This window comes from Berghia stephanieae, chromosome 1 (assembly GCF_034508935.2).
Source record: "Berghia stephanieae isolate SIO BIC M18660-M18661 chromosome 1, UCSD_Bste_1.3, whole genome shotgun sequence".
NCBI lineage: Eukaryota > Metazoa > Mollusca > Gastropoda > Nudibranchia > Aeolidiidae > Berghia > Berghia stephanieae.
Window position 1 is genome coordinate 49,596,780 of NC_088360.1, and position 27,866 is coordinate 49,624,645.

The following is a 27,866-nucleotide window of genomic DNA, read 5'->3' on the forward strand; positions in this document are numbered from 1 at the left end:
TGAGCGAAGCAGCATAGATCTACATCAGAGAGAAAAACTAACTAATGTATGACCCACGCATATGAGATAAAAATCGTCTCAAATGTCTAACATATGAATGTCAAAAGAGCTAAAAAACGGCAGAAAACCGTACCATTGATAGATGACTTGCTTAGTCAATACTATCTCCGGTCCAGGGCCAAAGGCTTAGGCAGCCAGAGTCTGGAAATGATGTGGGTCATACATAAAGATTGCTTGATACAAACAATCTGGCTGATGAGGCCTAGACAGAGCCTCAGACATCTAATGTCTGGGTTGTCTAACGTATAACGGCAGAAAACCGTGCCGGTGACAGGTGACTTAGTGCACACTACCCCGGGCCAGGACAAAAGATTAAGCACCTAGAGTCCCGTAGGTCATTAGAGTCGTAATGACAGTGAAAAAGGATGATCAATCCTGGACATATAAGCTATGTCCGAAACCTCACAAGAGGGTTCCATAGTCTGGCGTGTTGCACCTATGACTTCTCCAAACGTGAATACACGGGTGAAGACAGCCGAGGTCTAACCATCAAAAAATATTCCTCGAGAGAAAACAACTTTACACTGAACCCAAGACTAAATTAATCAATCCTCGGTGCTAATATAGTAATCCTATTTCATTCCTGTCCACTCGTACTAAACTGAATCTATTATCATTAGAATATTCCCATATAAAAACAGATAGATATGTGTGTGTAATGGATAAAGCAGATACAGAATGTTTGTATACATATAATACACTAGTCAATTGTTAGTACCACTAACTGTTAGATTCTCTGTCATACTACCATAACAGTGTAAAGCTGAGAAAATTGATGATATACTAAGACCTTCTATCTTCTCACGTAATAAACCATGCTAGCAGCTACAAAAAATCATTCTCCCACACTAGCATAGTAGGTATCGAGAGCAAAAAGCCTATGCTCCTCTCTTAGTAACGAAATACCGTAGTAATAAATTAAGGCTCCTGATTGAAAAAAGGTGCAAAATCATCAGTATAATATATGCCATCGTAAAAGCATCTAATGAAATATTGAACAATTGACACGTGTCTATGCTCCTGATAGAAAAACAAAAACAAACAAAAAACAAAAATGATATATCGTCATTATAATATGCCATCATAACAGCATATAATGAGTATTGAAAAAATGTCAGTGTCTGTATATATAAACCAGTTCCAGTAAATCATTGTTGTCATATTAGTCCTATATTAGGCATAGAGAAGACAAAATCTTGAAGTCTTCGTTCCAATCCTTTGTAACAAAAAACTGTGCTAAGATATGCCCCCTGAGTGAATGGAGGTCCACCATCATGGCATAAAGAAGAAACATATATAGTCTTGTGAGGGTGTGAGATGGCTTCGTTGTTAGAAATCAACAGACGCATTGCCAAATAGACTAGAAATTCTCCAAAGTAATAACGCTACTAGATGTCAATGATATTGGTCGATATTACCAAATTCCCAGACAGCACGTTAATGGTCAAATACACATTTTACACCTGAGTAGGTGAGAGAAAGCAACAAGTATATAATATAGTAAATCATTGGGGAATGTGAAAAAAGAGCCTTTCCCGAGCACTCAACTATATCCCTAAGCAAGGCTGGAATCCGACACCTTCCGATGCGACCGTGAGTGTCATATCACAAGGCCACATAGCATAGCCGCACATTATAAACCTTTTGTCAATATTTTTTAATCCGCGGATAATTGGTTATGAGTAGATAATCGTTACAGGTCTAGCTCACATAGCCTCCATCATAGTTTCTCACATGTCGGTAAAGAGAATAATAACTGGATAACAAGGCCCATAACTCATCCATTCTATGTTCCTCAGCATAATCATAAAGAGCCGATAGTAACCGAATTACCCCGTTCCAAAACGAACTTAAGCCAAAACATGTGAGAACCTCATGCGACGATAGAGCTGCTAGCAAGGCCTTCGTATAGATGTCGCTGGCTGCTAGCCATAGATGTCAGAAGATATGCCCCATTAAAAATATAGATAACGATTAAAAAATCGCCATTCTTCCCCGAAGCCAACGGCACATAATAACAACGAAAAACCATAATTATTATTGCCTAAGAATTATGGTTCCAAAAATAAATAGCATCAAAGGGTGTAATCTATTATACTGCAGTGCAATTGAAATAAATACACCGAAGTACTCTCAGGTTAGCCACATCGCCTCTTGTATAAACATTACATTATTCAACATCAACCAAGCAACTCCGCGCCATAATGATCCCGCGCAGTCACAACAATAGCCAAGGCCGCTTTAACTCTAAAATTCAACCCGCCAATAGCGACAACCACCAAATATCCATGAGCGGAGTAGTCAAGACTGTTCTCAATCAGTAAAACCTAATCGTTGTGAAGAAAATGACAGGATTTCCAGTTTCGCAGGATGTTTCCAGCTTTGATTCAAAAAATTAAAACATGTAGATATGGATCCCATATTATCCGCGGGTGAATAGTTGCAATACCCAACGAGCGATGGAAGCGATGACATCAAAGAGCTACTCCACACAGCGTTTGGATGGCTTTGCGAGATCTAAAAGCTATAACCGCGAAATGTCATGTTATTCCGACTCTTAGTAATATCGAAACGTCTCATCGTCTCATCTACTCAAAGTAAAGGGAGGGGGTGTCAATCGGATTCAATAGTCTGAAGTCACGTCCGCCCAGCAAAGAAAATTGGCACTATTTTTATTCTTCATTCTGGCTAGAACTTCACCTGTTATGTGATCCGAATGTATAAAAGTAAAAAACATGATCAGTAGGTTACTATACGTATTCTATACGAGGGAAGTGACGTCACGACTGTTACCCTCCAGACGCGACTTACCGCAACACTGGCCATGGAAGCAATTGCATCTATCTAAATTCTACTTATAGTACTCAATGATGCCCTGGCATCTATCCCATCTATCATATTAAAATTAAGATATAAGCATCAAACGTATAGTAAATTAGGCACGGGTTTCGAAGGTTTCTATTCAGTGAGTAATTTATGATTAATTTTTGAGTAATTTCAACTATAAGGTAAGATACAGTGGGCAGAAAAGGCGTGTATTTTAGTTAATCACACACCATCAATACACAAATGCCACTTTTACTGACTTGACATTGAACACGCCCATATAGAATAGAAGGAGCCCCTAATTTTCACGTCTCCAACGTAGGTTACCGATAGTTTACATAGTTGAGCCTTGCGACTGTCCCCCAGGGGCGTGGCTATATTCCTCTACACTTACTGAGTGTCTATCCACAGACTACCGTCCTGTGTTATCTATGTGTCTATGTGGGGAGGGGGGGGGGGGTGCTAAGTACCAGATACCACTAAGGATGCACGTTGCTAATGAATATTAATTATATGGATAATTCTTCTTCAAACCCGTGACATCTGACCATGGCGTACTAAAAGAGTCATAGTAGGGCTATGCATCTGACTGATTAGATCAAGCCTCATAACATTCGCTGTGTTTGGGTGTAGTCATTCCGTCTATATCCCTCGAATCAGACCGCTCCAAAACTAAACCATACCCTTAGTCCCCGATATGGCCACACCCCTCATATTATGATTATGCCCATAGTTTGATGTGACAAATTATTGAAACAAGACTAATGTGAACCTCTGATGTTCTGTCCTGACGTAACTTATGTCATTTCCCGTGGATTCAGGAACATCCCTACCAGAAAAAGACGTGTGGAAATCACGTCTAAGACGTAATCAGTTCCTTTGAACCCCCTAAAACAGGGGACTGAGGAACACTGATGATGCCGGGTTGTGCAATAATGTCCAACCGCGCCCTCATCGTATTGGTCCCCAAGTATGCTAAAATCTATTATCTAGCAGCCAAGTTCCTACAACTAAACAATCCATGAGCAAAAACACCTAAAACATATAAATAACTAAATATAACTCATCAAAATCATAACAACAATATCATATAGCAGCTACTGAATAGCTATCAATTATATATATAAAAACGTAATAAAGATAAGAAACGGCGATGCTTGTATAATCATGGAAAAGGCAGGGTGTTAAATGAGGCAACTTACTCTCAATCTCCAGACACAGTGATTATACAAAATTAAATCAATGTAACGAATTATTTAAAACACGATACACAATAATCCACTGAAATACACTCAAGAATTAAACACATCATTAACTTAATAAAAAATTACAAAAAGAAGTAAAGATTCCTACAATAGCTGGGTAGTATTAGTATTATAATTCTCGTCACCAATACGAGAGAGAGAGACCAAAAATGCGTGTGATCAGTTAGACGGAAAGATTCCAAGTGATCGGTAAATGGATGGTTCATCACTCATATGAATTCACAATTCGACCAATTGTGTTGTAGAATGGCTAGTTAAAAGATAAAAATCTATTTGTTATCTGAAGAGTAACACAAACTGATCTAATACCTTTTTAAAGTGTCTTAAAAACCTAAATTGAAATGGAACATTACCCTGGACGAACTGTGGACTAACAGAGCTGCCAACCTACCGCGAAAAAAGCGGAATTGTCCGCTTTTTCACATGATTGTCCGCTTTTCCGCTTTTTTCCTCATTTTGTCCGCTTTTTATTCAGCCGTCGGTCTCGGATTGGCTATTTAGTCAATTGTATATTGCGTGGCTCAAAAAAATAATTTTACTCACTTCAATTCAAGTCATATTTTATGTGCTGTGCGATTACACTAATATCTGGTATCGATACCGTATATTCCAGAATATATTACTATATACCATTACTATTCCTGTGGTATCGAATATTTAATTTTATGTAGTTGAGTAATGATTGTAACTCAATACTCACATTTACCAATGAAATCAATGTGGAAAGTGAAACCCAACATTGATCACTTCACTGTTTGCTCCACATGTGTGATTCAGTCTTTGTTGTTGTTTGGACATTGGAACATCTTCTGTGCCTTAGACTTCTAGATTAGACTAACCACTCTCTGCATCTTGAAACCTCTTCATCTACTTTTGTGATTTTATTTCTGCGTCTTGAAACATCTTCATCTACTTTTGTCTGGGTGGGGATCCTGACCTCCCATAGTGGGCAGGGAGGCCCATACTGTGTCTTCTATCCCCTTCTATCTGTTTTCCAACATGCTCTCTGTCTTTGTCTTGGAATGAGATTTCTTGGTTTTGTCCTGGCCCTGGCCGGAGTCCTGGCTGGGAGGGAAACAGTCAAATGCATAGTTATTGTTTTGGGAGATGATATTTTTTTTCCTTGTAAATCATCTCTCTGTTATGTATTATTATATTTATTTTGAATGTATAATGTAAGCATTTGAGTGTATTCCTCTTTGTTGGATCTTGTGCTTGTGTCTGGATGAGACTTATAGGTGATCTCAAACTAAGTACATTGGTGGTATGCCCTTGGAATCTACATCTGATCCCTATTTGTTCCCAGTTCCCCTTTGTCTTACCTTTTCTTGGGTGCTTTAATTGTAATTCTAGAACTTTTTACTATCCATTTTCTTCCTTTTTACTGGCGCTGATATAACCTCAATGTGTTGCAAGCGCCGTAAAACCCTTAAAAACATAAAACATCTACTTTTGTGATTTTATTTCGGCCATTGCTCATTGCATTGTTGGGATAGTTTTTAAATTCTTAGACATTTGAACTGTGTTGTGTTAATACTATTATTAATAGTTAATTCATAATGGATAAGCGTGGACCTGAAGATTCGCTTGAATCACTAGAGCCTCTCTCTAAAAAAACAAAGGTAGGCGGAAAATATTCGCAATCGTGGAAACAAGAGTATGAAAAACAGTTTAGTGGAATTCATCGTTCCGATAAGAGTTCAGCAATAGCATTTTGTGCATTCTGTTCCTGCCATTTCAGTTTACGTTCAGGTGGTGCTTATGACATTAAAAAACACTGTGCTACACAAAAACATATCAATGCAAGCAAGGCACCTGCCTCTACATCTTCATTGACATCATTTTTCAAAGCCAAACCGGTTGAGGAAGATTTCAGTGTCATTAGGGCGGAGGTTATGTTCACAAAGTTTCTAGTTGAAAAGAATCTTCCTCTTGCCATCGCCGATGATGCAGGTGATCTGTTTAAGTCAATGTTTCCTTCGTGTGAGGTGGCAAAAAAGTATGGGTGTGGGAGGACAAAGACAACGGCTATCCTTCATCAGATGGCCAATGAAGAAAAAGAAAAAACTGTTAAAGGGATTCATTCTTGTGGTGTGTTTTCTCTGAGTACAGATGGAGGCAATGATTCTAAGGAGAAACTGTTTCCCGTTATCGTTCAGTATGCTGATAAAGAGAAAGAAGAAGTGGTGACAGAGGTAGTTTCTGTTGATAGCTTGTCTACCAGTACAGCCACTGGCAAAGACATCTTTGAACATTTGAAAAAGACTTTGTGTGATGTTAATCTCGATTTGAAGAATTGCATAAGTTTTAGTGCTGACAATGCTTCTGTCATGGTGGGTGAAAAGTCTGGTGTCTGCATTTCTTCGTGAGGAAAATGAGAATATCATTGTTGTTGGCTGTCCTTGCCATAGGATTAATTTAGCTGCATTGAAAGCTGCCAATACACTTCCACACAAACTGGATCAACTTCTAATAGACATTTACTTCTTCCTTGATAAGTCGTCAAAGAGAGTTGCCCGATTGAAGGAACTTCAGGAAATTCTTGGTTGTGGCAGTCACGAAGTGTTAAAACATGTTAACACAAGATGGCTCTCTCTTGGACCTTGTATATCTCGTCTGTTAGAACTCTGGGAACCAATATCGGCCTTGTTTATGGAGTTGTCAGAAGAGACAATTTCAAAGTCAACTTCCTCTAAAGCACAGGGTATTTTGAAGAAGCTTTTGAGTGACGAGGTAAAGGCTTATGCCATGTTTTTGGACAATGTTGTAGGGGTGTTTGAGAATGCTAATGCATTGTTGCAGTCATCAGAGCCTCTCATTCATAAAATGGCTGACATCATGAAGTCCATTATTCATGATTTATGTTTACGTTTCGTAAAACCCTCTTATCTGCAAGGTAAAGATTTGCTGCAAATTGATGTCAATGACACAAAAAATCTCCTGCAATCAAGTGAAATTGATGTTGGATATAGATTTAGGAAATTGGTGAAGAACTTGGAGACGATGCCAAAAAACAATTTTATAAGTCTGTTAGAGACTACTTGAAAACAGCTGTTGTCTATCTCCAATCAAAGTGTAATTTAGACTCAGAACCAATCAAGCATGCATCTGTTGCTAATCCAGACAATAAAGTCGTGGCTAGGATGGCATCTTTAGAATATTTTGTGGAGAGATTTCCATCTTTAGTTCCCTGTGAAGAAGGCCAGTGTACTGATGAGGTCATGGATATTCTCTTCAGACAGTTTAGAGATTGGCAATCATCTGCAATGCCCCTGCTCAATGGAGAAAGAGTGGATAAATACTGGTTTCGTCTTGCTAATGCAAAAACACAAACTGGCTCTGCTAGGTTTCATTTGCTTAGTCGTTCCATGCTGGGAATACTTTCCATCTTCCATTCAAATGCAGCATGTGAAAGACTATTCAGCTTAGCCAGGAGGAATAGGACTGATTTTAGGGCCGGCATGTCGAACAAATTGCTAGAGTCCATCAGTATTTGCAAAGCAAAATGGAGTCATAAATCATTTAAGAACCCTATCTCCAAGGAGCTGCTCATCAAGGCCAAGTCTGCGACTGCAGCTTCCTTGAAAAAGGACTAAACCAGTGTCATATACTGGACTGTATATAATGTAAATATTATGTAAATATTTAAATTGAATGAGTGAAGTGAAGACTTTAGATGTGCATAAACATGAGAAGAACAAAGAAGTGCAACAGTAACGCTTTGAGACAATTTTATTCATAAACTGGAGTGGCTATTATAACAGACTTGGGTGTATGGACATTTATGGATAACCTGCAAATTTAGGGAATGTAAGTACTTTTGTTTGTTTGTTTCGCGTACTTGAATCTTCCTCTTTTTCCTTAAATCTTCCTCTTTTTGGCAACCAATCTTCCTCTTTCTGTCAGGAGAGGTTGGCAGCTCTGGACTAAACTAATGTAACATTCCCAGCACTGGAGGGACTAACCCCAAAGTAAATTCAAAACTAGTATGAAAAATTACTTCGCAAACACATTGACTATCAAAAGATACTTCAAAGAATCATAACAATTCCTTTGTCAGTATCATTTCCTCTGTCAAAATTTGTGAGAAATGTTTCATCTTGATTTTCAGTGGGCGAACTTGATTTCGTGTTCGATCCAGTTGATGCCAGGGTGCGAAATGAAAAGTTAGTGTGAAAATCAGAAGTTGGCATTACAGAGAAAATGAAAAAGATAATGTAAAACGAAATGCAAGTAACTAAGCTCGTTAGGAACATTACAATATGGACGAATTTTCAAAGGCATAACTCGAGCATGAATTAAACTGTTTGTAATAGCATTACACCACTTCTACTACTATTGCTTCATCAACATGGAACATGTTTTGTTTCCAACTGTTTATAACATTTCTAGCATCCATAGTTTGTTGTTATTTTGCTTTAGAAAAAAGCATTATGGACAAATGGCACTAATATTCCTTGTGCCAATGTAGCAGGCGATCGGAAAGAGATGAATAAGTAGTTCTACTCTTTCTCTTTATTAATGTTATTTCTCACATTTAATTCACCAACTTAGCTAATGAATAAAATTTTTCTTTTCTTTTTGCCCTTTTTTGCTTGCTTGGAGTTTACCATATTTTTATGGATGAAAACAGAGGAGAAAATTGCCTCATTATCAGCTTTCATGACCCAGAAATGTGTTCAAAAAACATTCAATCAGTATGCCAAGCTCAACCGAGCTTTAAAATCCTTTTTGCAATACAATTGCAAACATTCTATTTTTAAATTTGATTTTGGCTTTGTATATTTGTCATTTGAAAACAGTCTGTACTAGCGTAAACAATACTGGGAGAATGAGTCATAATTTTATATAATTTTTATATAAAAAGTCATACCCTTTTCGATTCCCAGTTGCTTAATTGGGATGGTCCGTCGCTTAATGGGGATGAAATTTGACAATGTCTCCCCATGAAAGAGCTTTTTTGTTGTCTTGAATCATTTAAAATGATGGTTCAGGAAATACAAATTAGTCCAGCGGGACAGTCAACCGGGTCTATGGTCGTCGTACCGTCCATCACAGAAATGTGAATAATAGAATTTACCTGTATCCATTGTCAGTGTCATTGAATGTCATCGTCACGTTCATGGTCATGATAAATGCAGAGTGGGCCATGGTAAATCTGAAAAATTGCTCAGTTTCATGGTTGCCGCTTAATTGGGACGATTAGTTTGGAGTCGAGCTGCCCCAATAAACCGGCTTGGACTTTATCACTCGGTATTAGCAAACAAGTAGAGGTAACCAAACTTATGTGGCTATAATTTTTAAAAGACCACGAAACAAGATTTCCATTCTTAATTCCTAATTGTATTTCTTAGACTGAGAAAGCAAATGAATTGAATATTTATTAAATTTTGTATTATAAGAAGATTAAAGGGGTTGACATAATAACATTGATGTTCAGCTGATTAATATTAATTATTCCCTTTATTCATCCCTAAGGGAAAATTTTTCTTTAGGGTCTATTCCAAGGGAAGACTGGAATAATCCTGGCATTAGCCGCAAAGTGAGCTAATGCTAGGTGACTTGCTTAGGGCCACACAGCGCGGCGTATGAAGCAAAGACCATACCGCTGAGCCACGCTGTCCCAATAGAAGAGGTGGAAGACCAACACAATCAACCTACATGACTATTTTGCTATATTAAACTATTATTGGCACACACAAAAAAAAAAATAGAAAGAGAGCTGGTACCAACTGTGGAGATAGCTATTTTGTAATGCCAATGTAGGGAGAAGAGTGGTTGTTGAAAGAATTGGATGACATTTTAGAATGCAAAATCATTCTGTATCCAAAGTTTGGATTCCAAACTTGAACGTGATCAGGAATAGACGGAGTGACTGAAATGGACAGATGCATCTGTAGATATCTGTTATTTAGTTTTTATCTTTCAAGGTCCAGAGTTAACTAGTTGCTACTTGGAGTTTGTCAATTTAGCTGTTCTTGAAATGAACCTGTGCTGTGTGAATTTTTAATAATTTCTACATTCAAATTATTCTCCTTTACTTTGCTTTACCTTTACCTTAAGTTAGGTAGGGTTTTACAAACTATCAGATTGACACTTGAAAGTTATATAACTTTTTATTTTTAAATGTGTGCCTTAAATTATGTGTTTTTATTTGTCTCTATTTTCAGAGTCGAGAGGTAGTACATCAAGTTGTTCCGATGATGAGAGGATGAAGTCTGTAACTCGTTCATCTGCTCGAAAGAAAAAAGTAATTAGACGTCTAATGATGATTTTTAAAAAGATCTTTTCTTAACACTTTTCTCACCAATTAATCATTGTTTGATAAGTAAAATTGTACTACTACTTCAACTCTTCTCTCAGTATTTTTTCTTGTTTGTTTTTTGTTTTTGTTTTTTAAGTCACCTATTTGTTTAACATAATTTTCACTATAGCAAACTTTAAGATATTTTAACATGGGGAAACTTACAGTACATCTCATGTTTACTTATGGCAATTTCAACAGTACCTTCTCATTCTGATTGACCTGAGTTTGATAATATGTTATCTTGGCATTATTATTTAGTATTATGATTTAAAAAAAAAATTCTTAGCTTTTGCCAATTAGGCTTTTATTTTCTCAGTTATATATTTAACATATTTTTAGTCTGAACCATTTTAAACAAAATCAATAAAAAAAATAGAACAAACAATTATTTTTACAGATAAATTTTGCATTACATTGCTTTTACTTCTCTTGTACCCTTCCTCCACCCATACTCCTCCTTCTCACCTTTCAACATACATTTTTTTCTTTTTCTTTAAGGTCTCCGCCCATGGTAACAGAAGTTCAACCACTACCTCAAGCTTGGTAATTATGTTTCCCAATTTTTATTTATTTTAAAAAAATGACAATTTGGAATTTTTTTGTTAGTAACAGTGGACTTTGTTGCTCTAATGATATAATTTATTAAGCAAGCGCTATTGAAAATAAATTTAAATGAATTCAACAACTTGCTGTGAAACATCCAATTTGCCCAGTATTTCTCCATCTAGTGAACAAGGGTCAAATTCACTAGTGCATTCTATTTAATACGTTCTGGGCCTTTATCTGTTACTGTTCCGCAGTGTCTTTGTCTTTGGAAGGAAAGCGCTCACTCCCAAAAATAAATATTTTTTCTTTTTACCTTTGTATAATCCTAATCTGTTCTCAGGGCATAAAATGACTTGGGGGATTTTATTATTAGGTATCTCCTTTTTCTATGTTAGTCTAGTACTTGTCAAGCGTTTTTGAAATCGTTCACACTTTCAACTTTTACTTAAAAGCTTGTACACCCCAGTCACCACAATACACTAAAACTGCATCGATCTTGGAGGGGAATAAATGCATTTTAAGGGGAAATAAATATGACATCAAAATCCCCTCAAGGTGATCCCTTACACACACACACACACATATATATGTATATATATATATATATATATATTATATATATATATATATATATATATATATATATATATATATATATATTATATATATATATATATATATATATATATACATGAAGTTGTTTTGTAGAGTGACTGTTGATTTAATGCCAGAATGCTGTACTCTCTATCGTTGTGGTGCTACCTTTGAAAATTTGGTACACATGGTTGAAAAGCACTGCTCTAGGCAATTAATCCTTTTCACTTGTTATATTTTGAAAATATTTTTAGATATTTAAATTATTATTACTTGTTTTCTACACCTCCACCCTGTTTTATCGACTCTTAAATCAAAGTTTTTTTCCTAATTTAAAAACGATTTTCTAAAATTTAACCCAATTGTCACTTGTCCAAATTTTTTTTCATAATTGAATGCTTAGATTTATGTCCACAGATATATATTTTAGATTCTTAGTCTTTCTGTAATCAACACTACAATGCAGGTGCAAAAGGAGAATACGCGGAATTATTTTGTACATTTTGTTATATTACCCCATAGTCCACTGTAGATTGTAAATCAATTTGTGGGGAGTCAAAACATTGACAACATAATTTTTTAAAACTATTATCGTTTAATATCAATTATTGAATCAATGGGCTTGATTATATTATATCTATGATTATTATTTTATTATCTATTATAGTATGAATTATTATAAAACGTTTCTTTTAATTCATTAGGCATATTTGTCATTATTTAGTTTAATTGATATATAATATTTTATTTTACAGTAACACTACATTATTTTATTACATATTTTATTCTTTTAATTACTATATTACTACTAAATTTAATGATTCATGGGTATACATTTATATCTTTTTTTTTTATAGGCAAGCTTTCCTGTTTATGTCATTTAAGAGGATAATTCTTAAGGCAAACAATAAAATTTTGGGGTTTCCCCCTTACTGAGGTTTCAAAAAAAGATACTTCCAATTATATTTTTGAATAGTCTAAGATTTTCCCCGTGAAATAAGAACTATACCTTGCAAGAATCAGACACTCTCCTCCAACAACCAACCATGTGGTTTTCAATGAAGCTAATTTATGATGTTGCATGGCCAAACTACAAAATGAAAATGTACGCAAACACCGACAAAGAAAACAAAATACCTAAGAAAAACTTAACATTCAATAGAACTATTGAAGGAGCCAAACGATGAGATGAAACAAATTGTTCCAATGTCATCAAGGCACCATTGGCTGAGGCCATGACAAAGCATAAATAACAGACAAATGATATGACATTGTAGATCTTCCAAAGCAAGCTTCATTTCAAATCCAGATCTGCTTGCCATTTCTTGCTGTCTTTTTCCATGCGACAGAATGGTGCCCGCCCTTGGCTAGTTAAAACCTCTCGTACTGTCTTATTCATTAACTTCCTAAGGCACAATTATTTCAAATGAGGATTTCTACATTATGAAAAAGTTTCTTTATCTGCATCACTCAGTATGACAAGTAAAACTTACTAGTCTCTCAAACAAGAGCTATGTCCATAGGCAAGTCGCCCCAGTCATTAACGTTCCTGTTTGTGGGTTTGTGTATCAGACACGGAATCCTTTGCAGACCCAAGAACAGCAACCAGTTAGAGAGATAGTCACCTCAAACAAGGCTATGTGCCTCCTGTGAAATCGTCTTTCAGTTTGAGTACAGGCCATGTATGGACAGTATTTACAAACACCGTATTTCTAAATAAAATTTTACTATTATCAGTCCTTCACTTTTCTCAGAAGACAATCTCTGACGACAGGATGATTGTGTCTAGAACAGAAGGCTTCTTGTATTAGACTAGGCAATAAGCCTTTCTTTTCTGTTATAATAGCTATAATGCTATTTCAATTATCCTTTCATGTTGTGGAATTTGAGAAAACATGTTGTTTATTGCCGTTATGTCCTATTTAGGATAGGCCCTTTGGATATTGACGTGGAGTTCAAATCAAACCAATATTTAATAGGTACAGTGGCCAGTGCTTAATGCATTAGGTGGAGCCAGTTCGATATCTGCTTCAAATCTTTTTTCTTCTCCATGGGCTAAATTATTAATCCCATCTCACCCGGATAACTGCATGTCCTTGCTATGACAATCTAGAATCACTTGGATCGTATTTGTATGTTTGTGGATGGTATTTAAAAAAAATTATAATCGGACCCATCCATGCACAAGTTTTTATGATGTAAAGGATTGAGAGGTAATAAATTATGCTGTAAGTTGGTGAATTATTTTTGATACAGATTAACAATGTTGCAAAACATCCACTATGTCTCTTGATCTTCTTATGTCATGGAAACTAAAGTGTACATATGCATGAAGCGATGACTCATTTTGCATTGTCATTGCACTGACGCCCATGTGCTATTCAAATTACAGCTCTTAAATATCAGTTCGCCATAATGATAAATAGAGGAGCAATCTGACAGCGTGGTTGCAATAGTTCACTGTTCATTTGCCATTTGCTATACTTGATGTAGTAACTTGATTCATGAAAAGATAACCATCTGTGGAATCTCGAAATTGAAAGAACGAGACGACAAGTCAACGTTCTTGATCGCTTGCATGTAACTAATGGTGACTGTACACAAATTTTTCTATGAGATGTTTTCCTTTGTAGTTGACTTGTAAGTCATCTGACCTATTTATTGATGACTATGATTATGATTATTTGCTTGCAAGAATCATGTTACCTAGTAATAACACTTGCCATTAATCAATGGGTTCTTACTTTTTTCCCTCTTTATGTTCAGTATTTCTAAATCATGATACAGCAGGGAAATCTTCGTCATCACTGCTCTCATCTGATGTTCTCGGATTCATTTCATCATCTGCTAAATCATTGTCAGGGATCCAGTCTAACTGCTCTGCATTGGAATAGTCTGAAAGCAAAAATAGATAAATGAATTTAAATGATTAGAATTAGAAGAAAGAACATGACATAGAGACAAGCCTCAGTAATTAACTAATGCTCTTCTTCTTCAAGGGCTATTTTCCTCAAGGTAATGGCAATTCTAAACTTTAGAAGAGCAAAATCAGTTTAAACTTTCTGTTGGATTGAACGCTGGTCTACCTCAACCTGATCAGACCACCAATGAGTGGACAATAAAATGGTGAAAAATGATATACTAAAGCATAAATACTTTTCATCCAGAATAGACTACAGTCTAATAACAATGGTTATGTTCTGCTTTAGGGTTCAGGGAATACAAAGTGAGATAAGATTTATGAACGAAAAATAGGATATAAACCTGTGATATTGTAAAAATGAAGTAAATACTAAAACTAAAACAATACCATCAACGATCGACTGGAGGTGAGGTTATGTGACTGTCGAGGCATTGCACTTTTTGCCTGGACGACACCGGTTCAAGCCCTGCTCTAGGTGCCTCTTTGTTTTCATTGACCAATAAATATAGCTCCTATAGTGTTACTGCCATGTGCCTGATTTTAAGTGGTCTCAAGTTTTCCATATAGAGCAAGTAATTTTACGGATCAATAACAAATTAAGTTGTTACCAATAATACAAACATTAACACAATCAATGACGAAATTAAAAAGGACATGGCAATAGAACTTACCGTGTGTAGGTGATGAATCAACTTGAGCAGGCTGCAGATCCGTGTAAATCAAGCTGTCTCCCGTACTGAAGGTGTCAAAAATATTTGATTTCTCCCCATCCATGATCAAAGAAAGAATAGAACTGTAAGAACAAATAAGTGAAGAAATGTATCAATTGAATTATTTCTTCCTGCTCTGTTCATCTATGAATTATCATTTTTAGGGTTAGGAGTTATAAACATATCAATTTAAAGTGTTGCATTTAGTTGCATTACTAGTCTGTGATTACGTTTAGCTGCCTAAGAACATGTAACAAGAAGAAGAAGTAGAAAGGCTAATCAATAGGATACATATAAGTATAAGAGATTGTGAAACGAGTCTAAAGCAAAACTATTTAGAGGTATGCTGTTCAAACATAAAGGAATACATAGTTAAAATGAAATTATAGAGAAGAACTCTACTTACCAGGTGGGTATGTTGCTGGATTAAAAACACATATATTCTTTGCTTCAAACGGTTCAACAGGTGTAACTTTCCATTCACAGGAAAAGGAAATGGTGGCCAATTGTAATTTACAAGTTGCCAGAGAACTTAAATTGGCAACAAAAAAGTAACTAAATACCTTAATATTCGGGGACCAAATGTTGAAGATACTAATAAAACAGTGACAAAAAAGGTGGGGTGTGTTACACCCCAATGTTTGAAATAGGGGGTTTCCAATTAATGCTTATCTATATGTAGGGGGGTGTGTTACACCCCAATGGACAGAAATCGGAATATACCGATAGATTCAACAGTAATTGTTAGGGGTGTGATACACCCCACAAGACAGAAATAGGAATATTTAGTGGGTGTAAGAAATAGGGTTAAATTAATATTTTCTTATTTCTAATTCCTCCAGTCTGTCTCTGTATCGGTATACTTTATAATATTATATTTATATTCTTTTCATTTTAAAAACGATTTGGTAGAAATTTAACACAATTGGTCATTGTTTGCCAGATATTTTATTTTCATAAATTGAATGCTTTAGACTTTACATGTCACAAGATATATATTTAATCTCTTAGTCTTAATCTTAAGTCTAACAACTAACAATGCAAGGTGCAAAAGGCATCTTGATACTTTAGTGGAATTATTTTTAAGATAACAGTTTTTTATATTTACCCAATATGCCACTGTAGCATTGTGAAACATTTGTGGTGATGGGTCTTATATATTTTTATTATTATTATTATTATTATTATTATTATATTATTATTATTATTATTATTATTATTATTATTATTATTATTATTATTATTATTATTATTATCATTATTATTATTATTATAATCGTTATCATCTTCATCATTATTATTAGTGCTATTATTATTATGATTATTATTATTATTATTTCTTTTATTATTACTATTATTACTACTATTATTATTATTATTATTATCGATATCAAATTTTTTTTTTTTTTTTTTCTAAGGTCAATCTACCTGTTTATTGTCGTATTTAAAAGACGGAGATAATTCTAAATTGGCAAAGCAATGACAAACTTTGGGTGTCTCCCATTCCTGAGGTTTAAAAAAAAAAAAAATCATTCTCAGAGTGTTTAGTTTAAATTGTAATAGTCTAATGTCATCTTTCTCAGGTGGATTCAGCATATGAAGCTGATGACTCTGCAAGATCAGACACCTCTCCTCCCAAACAACACCAACCAATGAATGAGTATCATATCGAAGCAATTGATGATGTGCCTATTGTTGCCAAGACTAGAAAAAGGAAAAATGTACCGCAAAACACCAAGACAAAGAAAACAAAAAAGCCTAAGACAAACCTTAACATGTCAACTAGTACACCTGTATTTGAAGGAGCCAAATCGAGAGATGATACAAATTGTTCTCTTGTCACTCCTGAAGTGACACCCATTTTGGCTGAGGACCATGCCACAAAGCATAAAGTTAACATTCATAGACAAACTCTATCTACTCCGACACTTCGTAGATCTCTCCGTAAACGCAGCTTTTCTTTTCAAGATCCAGATCTGTCTGCCATTTCTACTGAACTGTCATTTGATTCACAAGCTGATAGTGGTATTATGGTGTCCCCGCCCTTGAAGAAAGTAAAACCTACTCGAACTGCAGTTATCTCATCTAACTCTCCTAAGTGTCCAGGCAAGTTATCCAAAGAGGATCTTTCTACAGTGTCTGTGAAAAAGTCTTCTTCATCTGCATCCACTCAGAAATATGACAAGTCAAAAAACTTATTAGTCTCTCATAAACATGAGAGCTATTCCATCAAGGGAAAGTCTGTCCTCAGGGAATCACCATTGAACAGTTCCTGTTTTGGGTTTGATTCAATACAGACACCGAGTCCTGTTAGCAGACCCAAGAAATCAAGAAAAAATCCAGTTAAGAAGATAGTTCCACCCTCTAAAAAAGCATATCGTTCTCCTGTGAAAAATTCGTCTGATTCAATGTTTGGTGACAGCCCAGGATGCGACAGTAATTCATCAAATAGCAACACAGATTCTCAAGAAAATATTTTCATATCTCATCAGTCACCTTCACTTTTCTCAGAAGAAATGTTCTCTGACGATACAGGTATGATTTGTGTTTCTAGAACTGAAGGCCTTCCTACATAGTATAATAGCACTAGGAAACAAAAATGCCTTTTATTTTATTTACTGTTACTAATAGCTATAATTGCTATTTCAATTATCTTGTCATGTAATGTGGTTAATTATAGAGCACATATTACTGTTAGGGGTGCTTATTGCCAGGTTTAGTTGAGTCGCTCATTGGGGATGGGAAACCTTGGACCCTCCTATCTGAGGGGGAGTGTCATACCACAAAACCACATATTATTAATGGGAGGGGGGGGGGGGTGAAGTGGCCGAGTGGTTAATGCATTGCACTGTGATCCGGAAGGTCCAGGTTCGAGTCCTGCTTCAGGCAATCTTTTTTTTCTTCTCTGGGCAAGATTATTAATCCCCAATTTGCTCACCTGGACAACATGCATGATTCCTTTTGACATTAGATTATCTATATTCCTTCATGGAATGCCTAGGCGATGGTTTCTTATGATATTGTGGTGTAATTTAAAAAAATAATTATTATATATGTAGACCTGTGAATCCTCAGTCAATTTTTATGATTAAAAAAAGGAAAATGCAAGAGGTAAAAAAATCCCATATGTGTAATTGGATGAGAATTAATATTTTATAAGGCATTAAAACAATAGTTGGGAATGTAACACATAGCTCACAGATTGCTAATGTTACGATGGATAACTTATAGTGACTATGGCTAAGCGATGCTCTTTTAGATTTTCATTGCCTGAACAGCCCCATGTAGCTATTTTCAAATACACTTCTTGAAATTATTTTTTCATTTCCCAAACCTGTCATATTCATGATGGTAGTCAATCTTGACAGTGTGGTTGAGCAATAAATTTCACTGTTTCATTTTAGCCAATTGGCTATTTTGTAGTAGTAGACTTAAATTTCATGAAAAATTAAAACACGAATACTGGAAGTACATTCTCGGGGAAACGTAAAAAAACGAAACCAACATAGTCATCACTCTTGATCGCTTTGCATTGTTAACTAACTGGTTGACAATGTTTTTACACAAATTATTCTAATATGAGAATTGTTTGTTCTTTTATTGTTTAAAGTCATCTTTACCTATCTTATATGAATGACTTGATTATGATTATTTGGCATTTCTAAATCATGTTACCTGAGTAATAACACTTGCCATTTTAATCATATTGCTTCTTACTTTTTTTCCTCTCTTTTACTGCTCTCATTTATTTTTTAAATCATGTCTGTGGCTTGTCGAAAAAAAAGTCCGTCAACTTTTGTAGAGCTCATTTACAGGTTAAAAATTATGTATTCCATATTCATAATAGCTATGAAGGTGTCTGGAAAGTTTTGCAATTTTCGTAATAACTCCCTCACATTAAAAAATAGTTTGTTAAACAATATATCAAAAGAAAACTTGAAATCTGAGCTACAGATTACTTACTTTAGTTTTTGACATAGTCACCATCACAACCAACACAGCGCTGCCAACACTGCACCATTTGATGCATCCCATCAACAAAAAACTGACATCCTTTTTCTCTACACCAAGATTGGACAGCAGCCTTCTCATCTTTGTTGCTTTCATAGTGGTTTCCTTTGAGATATACCTTCAATTTAGGGAAAAGAAGAATTCTGAAGGTGCAGTGATGTAAAAACTCCGGTTTGGAGCAAAAAATTCCGGGCAACCTCCGTCAAATTCCGGTGAGGTCAATTTGTACCAAGGATACCCCCCACCACATCATCATCACTGCCACTAGTCTTACAACCATTATCACCACCACTACTACTGCAACCATCACCACATCATCATCACTACCACTACCAGAGCTGTCAACCTACCGCAAAAAATGCAGAATTGTACACATTTTCAGCGATTGTACGCTTGTACGCATATCCCCCAAGATTGTACCCATTTTCAGTGTACGGAGTCACTTCAGTTTTCTTTAGTTGTAATAGCCCAGATGATCGTATCGCTTATCTTAAGCTTGCTGGATCGTTCAAATTTGTACTTGATACCAATTCATTGCTCTATTATTCTATAGTGAACTTGCTCCTATTGTTTTAGTCCGATATCATGAAATCGAATATTCATCGTTAGCCCGGAAGTATACCTTCCTCTTACTTTCACAATGGTTAGTCTCTGTCGATTTCATGATTGGACCCATTTTTATGAAATCTTCCCCATTTTGAGGTCCCATTGTACACATTCTCATCAGATGGGGTTGGCAGCTCTGCACTACTACTGCAACCACCACCACATATTCAGTACCACAACTACTACTACAACCGCCACCACCACATCATCATGTACCACAAATACTACTACAACCACCACCACCACCACATCAACACTACCACTACTACTACGAGGGCTCTTTCATAATTAACCGAAAAATGCCTGTAAAATCCGCGTTTTTTATGCTATCAACAAAATTCTTGCACGTGTTCATCCCTTGACTCGTCCTTCATTTCTCTACGTAACAGCCAAGTCTGTCGACACACTTCTGCCAACGCCGCACCATGGAATAGATACCCTCTCGGAAGAAATTTCCGTCAAGGTTTTGTAGCCATTTCCGCACATGGTCAACAAGCTCTTCATCGACATCAAAGCGCTTTCCTGCCAGCTCACGTTTCAGTGGCCCAAAGAGGTGATAATCAGATGGTGCGAGGTCTGGACTGTGTGGTGGGTGTGGCAAAATCTCCCATCCATATTTCTCTAGCCAACCTTGCGTCACTCGTGCTGTGTGGGATGTAGCGTTGTCGTGTTGCAAAATGACCCCGTTGGTCAACTGCCCTGGGCGCTTTCTGCGAATGGCCTCCCTAAGCTTGTCAAGAGTTTGGCAGTACCTTGCAGCATTGATTGTTCCTCCAGGTTGTAAGGTTTCGAACAGAATAACACCACGACAGTCCCAGAAAACAGTTCCCATCATTTTCTTTGCTGACCGCATGACTTTGAATTTCTTCGCGACAGGTGAGGATGGATGTTTCCATGTCATCGAATCTTGCTTTGTTTCTGGGGTGCAATGGTGCAACCAAGTCTCATCACCGGTGACTATGCTGTCAAGAAAAGTCACATCGTACCCTAGAAAGTCTCCGCTGGCGTTGGCAGTATGCGTGAGCTCTTGCTTCTTCTCAAAAGTTCCCAGCAGATGTCCAATCTTTGTTCTTTATGATTGTCTGTCAATTGCTTAAGAACCCATCTTGCGCTGACTTTTCTATAGCCAAGTTCATCAAATACAATTCTATGGGCAGAAGTTTCCGAAATTTCAAGACTGCTTGCGATTTCATGAAGTTTCAACCTCCTGTCTTGACGAATAAGCTCATCAACTCGCTTCACATTGTCTTCTGACGTCGCAGTTATCGAACGCCCTCTCCCTTCCCTGTCTGTCAAGTCGGAATGGCCGGCTTCAAGCAAATTACACCAGTGATAGACTTGTGTACGGCTTATAACATGCTCACCATATACACTCTGAAGTTTTTTAGGAATTTCGGTAGGATTCAGACTTTTGGCGTTCAAAAAACGTATGACAGCTCTGATTTCCTCCTTTGACCAAGTTTCAAGGTGGGCCGCCATCTTTAAAATCGTCTAGAAATTCATTGTGCAAATTGATGCACTTCATAATTTCTGGGAATATCCGTAAGGAAATAAGGAATATCATGTCGTTTACAGAATTAAAAAATCTCCACCGGTTGCTGAGCAATGGGCATTTTTCGGTTATTTCTGAAAGAGCCCTCGTACAACCACCACCACCACATCATCATTACCACAACTACTACATCCACCACCACCACATCATCACTACTACTACAACCACCACCATCACCACATCATCATTACCGCTACTAGTACAACCACCACTGCCACCACATCATCACAACCACTACTACTGCAACCACCACCACCACCACATCATCATTACCACTACTACTACAACCACCACCGCTACTACTACAACCACCACCACCACCACCGCATCATCACTACCACTACTACTGCAACCACCACCACCACCACATCATCATGACTGCAACTACCATTACTACTACAACCACTACCACCACATCATAACTACCACTACAACCACCACCACATCATCATTACCACTACTACAACAACAACCACCACCACATCATTATCACCACCACTAAAACTACTGCAACCACTACCTCTACTACTACAACCACCACTATCACATCATCATCAATATAATGATAATATGATAATATTATGTTGATGTAGTATGTATAATCTTTCATTTGTATAATTATGTCACTATATTATTGTTTCGCGCATTGAGCATCACCCAGTGATGAAAATGCGCGTTGTAAATGTCATGTATTATTATTATTATTATTATTATTATTATTATTATTATTATTATTATTATTATTATTATTATTATTATTATTATTATTATTATTATCACTACCATTTAACTACAACCACCATCACCACCACATCATCACTACTACAACCACCACATCATCATCACTACCACTGCAACCACCACCACCACCACATCATCATCACGGCAACTACTACAACCACCACCACATCATCACCACTACCACCACTACTACAACCACCACCACATCATCATCACTACCACTACTACTACAAGCACCACCACCACCTCATCTTCCTCACTACAACCGCTACTACTACTACAACCACCACCACCATCACCACATCATCATCACTACCACTACTACTACAACCACATCGTCATCCATCACTACCACTACTACTGCAACCACCACCACCACATCATCATCACAACTACTACTACTACTACTACTACTACTACTACTACTACTACTACTACTCTACTACTACTACTACTACTACTACTACTACTACTACTACTACTACTACTACTACTACTACTACTACTATACTACTACTACAACCACCACTAGAACATCATCATCACTACCACTACAACTACAACCATCAGCACCACATCATCATCACGACCATTACTACTACAAACCACCACCACCACATCATCACTACCACTACTACTACAACCACCACCATCACCATCACCACCACCACATCATCACTACCACCATTACTACAACCACCATTACCACATCATCACTACCATTTGTACTACAACCACCACCACATCAACAACACTACCACCACTACTACAACCACCACCATGATCATCACGACCACAACCACCACAACCACTATACCACCACCACATCATCATCACTATAACCACTACTTCAACCACCACCACCACCATATCATCATCACTACCACTACTACTACAACAACAACCACTATCACATCTTCATCATCACTACTACTATTACTACAACCACCAACACCACATCATCCTCACTACCACCAGTACTACATTCTCTACCATTAGGTTTTGGCGCTTTACTTAATTTGAAATAAGGAAACTTTGGAATTGTATTTGGCAATGTGTTATGTATCATAATATAATTCTAATCAATTATCTATCTAGAACTATACAATATGTAAACACAATGCCAAATACCATTCCAATTCCATTTTCTTGTGTGCGAAAATTCCTCTCTCGGCATTGAAATTCCTACGAGTGGTGTCTGAAACTCCTGTGAGCCAAATTTAAAGTTGGCGTCTCTGCTGTAGGGTGGATCTGGCAAGGTGGAGAAATCCATTTTCCTCAGTGTGTTTTGAGTAGGTTGACTCGTTGGGTCAAGTGTTATCGTGTTGCAGTATCACATTTTTCTGGGATTGTCACAACCTTCACGTTTTTATTTTTGGACATGGGGAGTTCTTGTGTCTGTATTCCATTGACTGACATTTGCTCCCTGGGTCATACTGACTAGTCTCCAGTGACTATTTGGACGCCCACATCTTTATGTATCTTTTCAATATCAGGAGCAAATTGTTTTTCATTACTCTTTCATGTCACTTGTCAACATTCGTGGGACCCACCTGGCAGACACTGTCCTGTATCCAGGGATCACTGTTTTGAGTGGTGTGCCCTTTCCTTTGAAATTCCTTCTTTCACATGGTCAGATTGTCTAGCATGCCGATTTGCCAGAATCACGTTTTCGACTTCAGCTTGATCACTGACATTGGGTCTCTGCCTTCCACGAACCTTACCCATGGCCAAATCGACACAACCGTCACCATAAGCACGCTTCATTCTGGCATGGATTTTAATGGGTGAATAGCCTTCAGCATTCAGAAATTCAATTTCAGCACACTGCTATGCTTGAATCGAATATCTTTTGGTGTAGTCATTTTCATTTTTTGTTTAGACCGAGATTGTTGACCACGTTATAGGACAAAAGCAATTACCTCATGCAGAGGCATAATTATAGACCTTAGATATTTTGACACATCAATGCCAATTTAGAAAGTATTTGTACCAAATGTTAAGGTTCTAATTCTAAGTCAAATATCTTTGAAATTATAAGGAAAATTACAACTTTCCAACCCCCACCCTCGTATTATTCATTGGTGTTTAAATTAATACTGCTGTTGCAAATCACCCATCAGTCGGCAAAATTTCCTCTTTTCTTCTTTTCAAAATTGACATGCAGCAGGTAGTCATGATTTTGTAGTGGTTAAATTGTATGTAATCAAAAGTCAACACCTTACCAAGAAATTTTATATTTTAAAGTTTCCAGAGTTTCAATTTCTTTTTTAAATTCCTATTTTTTAAAATTCCCTTTATTCATCCCCATGGGGAAATTTGTCTTTAGGGTCTATTCCAAGGGATTACTGGAATAACCCAGGCGTCAGCTGCAGAGCAGCGCCGCAAAGTGAGCTAGGGCAAGGTGACTTGCTCAAGCCACACATCGAAGCGGCAGGTGATTGAACTCGGTACCTTTCGGGTACGAGGCAAAGACCGTACCGCTGAGCCATGCTGTCCGCTGGCTAGTCTCTCTGCTGTAGATGTTATAATGCTGTTGTAATCTGATTATTTAACTTTCTGAATAGATATTTATTTGTTGTGTAATTCTTTGAGGAGAGCTTTTCGTTCATGCTTGCTTATTTTTACTTCAGATCAACCGGCTGTGAATAAATCTTCTACCAAGTCCTATAAGGGCTTCAAGGCAAGCATTAAGAAATCGTCCAAGCCCAAGGTTAGTGGCATTGATCAATATTATGCTATTCATCACGTATGATTAACATGCCAAGAAATGTTGTTTCATTGTAATCAAATTTCATTTAGATTTTTTGCCTTATAGATATTGTAACAGAAAATTGTAGATAACAGCAATTTTTACTCACCAGTAGATTTGCTCCTGTTCGGAACCACAGTTCGTTTATTAGGCATTTTCTTTTTTAAAAAGTTGAGTGATTTATAGGAATATTGATTGCAATCTGAATTGTTTATCTTACTAGGAAATACTGAATCTTATATTTTGTTTTAGTAGAAATTCAGTAACCACATCATCCTCACTACCACCAGTACTACATTCTCTACCATTAGGTTTTGGCGCTTTACTTAATTTGAAATAAGGAAACTTTGGAATTGTATTTGGCAATGTGTTATGTATCATAATATAATTCTAATCAATTATCTATCTAGAACTATACAATATGTAAATCATAATCATAATCGAAGATAAACGAGACACCGTTGTGGTTGGAAATGACATCATTGCTCTTTAAAACTTCAATTACTTTGTCTGTGGCTGTCAGTGAAAGGCATTTTTTTTTTCCAAATGTCTTTTCTCGTCCTGAGTACACATGTAGGGAAGTAACAAGGAAGGGAAACTGATAAAGACCATGATTGAAAGGTTTCTTCGGGCAAAGAGCCAGAAGAATAAATTCCTTTCAGTCAGTGGGAGGATCAATGAAGAAATGTTGTAGAAGGCAAAAAAAGAATACACTGACTTGATTACAATATCAAAGAATCGACATAGGTAGTGGCAGAGTAACGCAGAAAGTCAAAAGAAAGTGTCAGAGGTGCTCCAAAATTCTTAATTTTGCATATGGTAATTTCATGAAATATGTTGAGAACTTAAGAGTATGGGTAATTTTTATTTTATATTATTGTTGTTAGAGATTTATGAAGATTATATTGAAATTTGCATACAAGGTAAAGTAATAATTTGGTAGTAGTGATAAGCAAATCATTGTTATGGTATGGGAGGCTCGAGGCAAAAAGTTCAGGAAATTTCTGCAGGCTCAAGTGGCTTTCCAGTGGTAAACAGGGTGAAAGTACAGTTTTAGATTTATGAATTTATTCCTTTTTTCTGTTTTGGTTTTGACTCTTAATTATTTTTTTTTCCACATCTCTTCAGGTTTCCAAGCTTGATGCATGGGCAAACAGTTTCAACACCGAGCTTGAAAGTATTGAGAAATTTGACCTCAACATTGAATAATAAGCAATCATTGACTTTCTCACTCTCTTCCACAATTTTTTTTTCCAAGTATATCATTGATATTACTTTATAAAATTTGGTATTTTTTGTATGTATTTGTGATTTGATATTCATTGTTGGGTGGGAAGGAGGGATGGCAGTTGTCTAATCATTAGGAAGGACTCTTTATTCAAGATTTAAAATTCTATCCTTAGCCACATATCAGTCAGTAACGTTACTTATCAGGTTCTTATGGAATATAATGTTGGTTCTATAGTCTTTTGTGATTGTCCGAAGTGTTGCTTGGACTTGTTTACCTGTTTCATTTGACTCTACAGGTGATTGTCCAAAGTGTAGCGTGGACTTGTTAATCTGTTTCATTTGACTTGACAGATCTAAGAGAATTAATCCAGTTGTGCATACTTTTTATTGTAAGGACCGCTACATTTGTAGAGAAATTATCGCAAAATGATGGGGATTCGTGATTTTATACGATGATAAGATTTGTTATTTGTATCCATGCTTTCTTGGGTGAGAAATATCTGCAGGGTTTTTGGTACTTTGGTAGAGCACCTATGTAAAATTCTTTCAAGAGAACTCATTGAAATTGTTTCAGGTCTGTACCATTTTTGATTCGCCCACTGAGGCTGATTTAAAAAAAAAAAAAATACCAATTTCCATTATTGATAAATAACAAATGAGTATCGCATAGTTTCAAGACATACAGGGGGCATGTATACAAGTTTTAGAGTTGATTAAAATTTAATGGTTATTTCCCTTGCTGATTGGCAGGTAACATGTCACCACCTCGCCCCAATTTTATTTTATCTTTTGACCACTGCCGCTGGACACTCAGGTGGAAAAAAAAAAAATATCTCCCATTTTTGTGGCCTTGTTCTTTTACTGGTGCTCAAAAGACCCTTTCTTAAACTTATTTCTTTAAAGCAAACTAAATTATTTAATGGTGCCTCAAAGTCGAGGGTTTTTATCTGGTGAATCTATCGTTTTTTTGGGGGGGTTTTTTCAATACTTTTAATTTTTCTGTTTATTCTTCGGGTTACCTGAGTGTGCCAACAATACTGTGTAAAACCCATAAATGCAAACTATGTATCTTGTATATACAGACAAATACTTATGCTTATAAAGAATAATGTTGTAAAGCAGTTGCTTTGTATTTTTTTAATCTTGTATTATAAATATCATCACCATCATCATCATTGCAATTGATAACATTATTATTATTAATTATTTTATTATTATATTATTTATTATATTATTATTATTATTATTATTATTATTATTATTATTATTATTACACTCCTATCATCATTGTGGTTAATATTATTGCATATTTACTATTCCCTCAGTTTTGCTCCTTTCATAATGCAACTTTTGTACTGCAGTTTATGTCCTCACTGCATTTTAATTCACTTTAAATTCATATAATTATTCAGTTATTCTTTTCTTTTCTGTTTTTTGTTTAAACTTTCAAGTATCTACACAGACAAGTAGCAACTAGTCATTTATTCAGGTGGTCTTGTGACTTGACACTTTCGGATCGGAAGGTCTTGGGTTTGAGCCTCGCTCAGCACATAGTTGAGTCCTTGGAAAAGAGTCTTTACTCACATTCTCTCACCGCATGCAGGTGTAAGATTAGTACCTGGTTGCTAACAGCGTTGTCTCTGTTGGAAAAATTGTAATATCGCCTAACAGCGCCATGTCTCTTTCTGTATGCTACTTGTTGCTGTTGGTCAGGGACCCTTTGTAAAGTGCTTTGAGCATGTA

The 27,866-nt window shown here is 36.3% G+C and overlaps 1 protein-coding gene across 2 annotated transcripts in view; it reads left to right on the plus strand.

The window, feature by feature from the left end:
- The window catches only part of LOC144976905 (uncharacterized), a 34,520-nt gene extending 7,771 nt beyond the window's left edge, over window positions 1-26,749 (plus strand). Inside the window, exons 1-6 of one of the 2 annotated variants that reach the window (XM_078921516.1) lie at window positions 7,821-7,961; window positions 10,322-10,401; window positions 10,957-11,001; window positions 16,815-17,766; window positions 24,775-24,854; window positions 26,022-26,749. In XM_078921516.1, coding sequence (XP_078777642.1) covers window positions 10,363-10,401; window positions 10,957-11,001; window positions 16,815-17,766; window positions 24,775-24,854; window positions 26,022-26,102 — 1,197 coding nt within the window. In that variant the 5' untranslated portion in view covers window positions 7,821-7,961; window positions 10,322-10,362 and the 3' untranslated portion in view covers window positions 26,103-26,749. Of the gene's footprint in view, window positions 1-7,820; window positions 7,962-10,321; window positions 10,402-10,956; window positions 11,002-16,814; window positions 17,767-24,774; window positions 24,855-26,021 lie in introns of those variants that run through there. The other variant, XM_078921507.1, reaches the window with a different exon arrangement.
- Window positions 26,750-27,866: the final 1,117 nt, after the last annotated feature.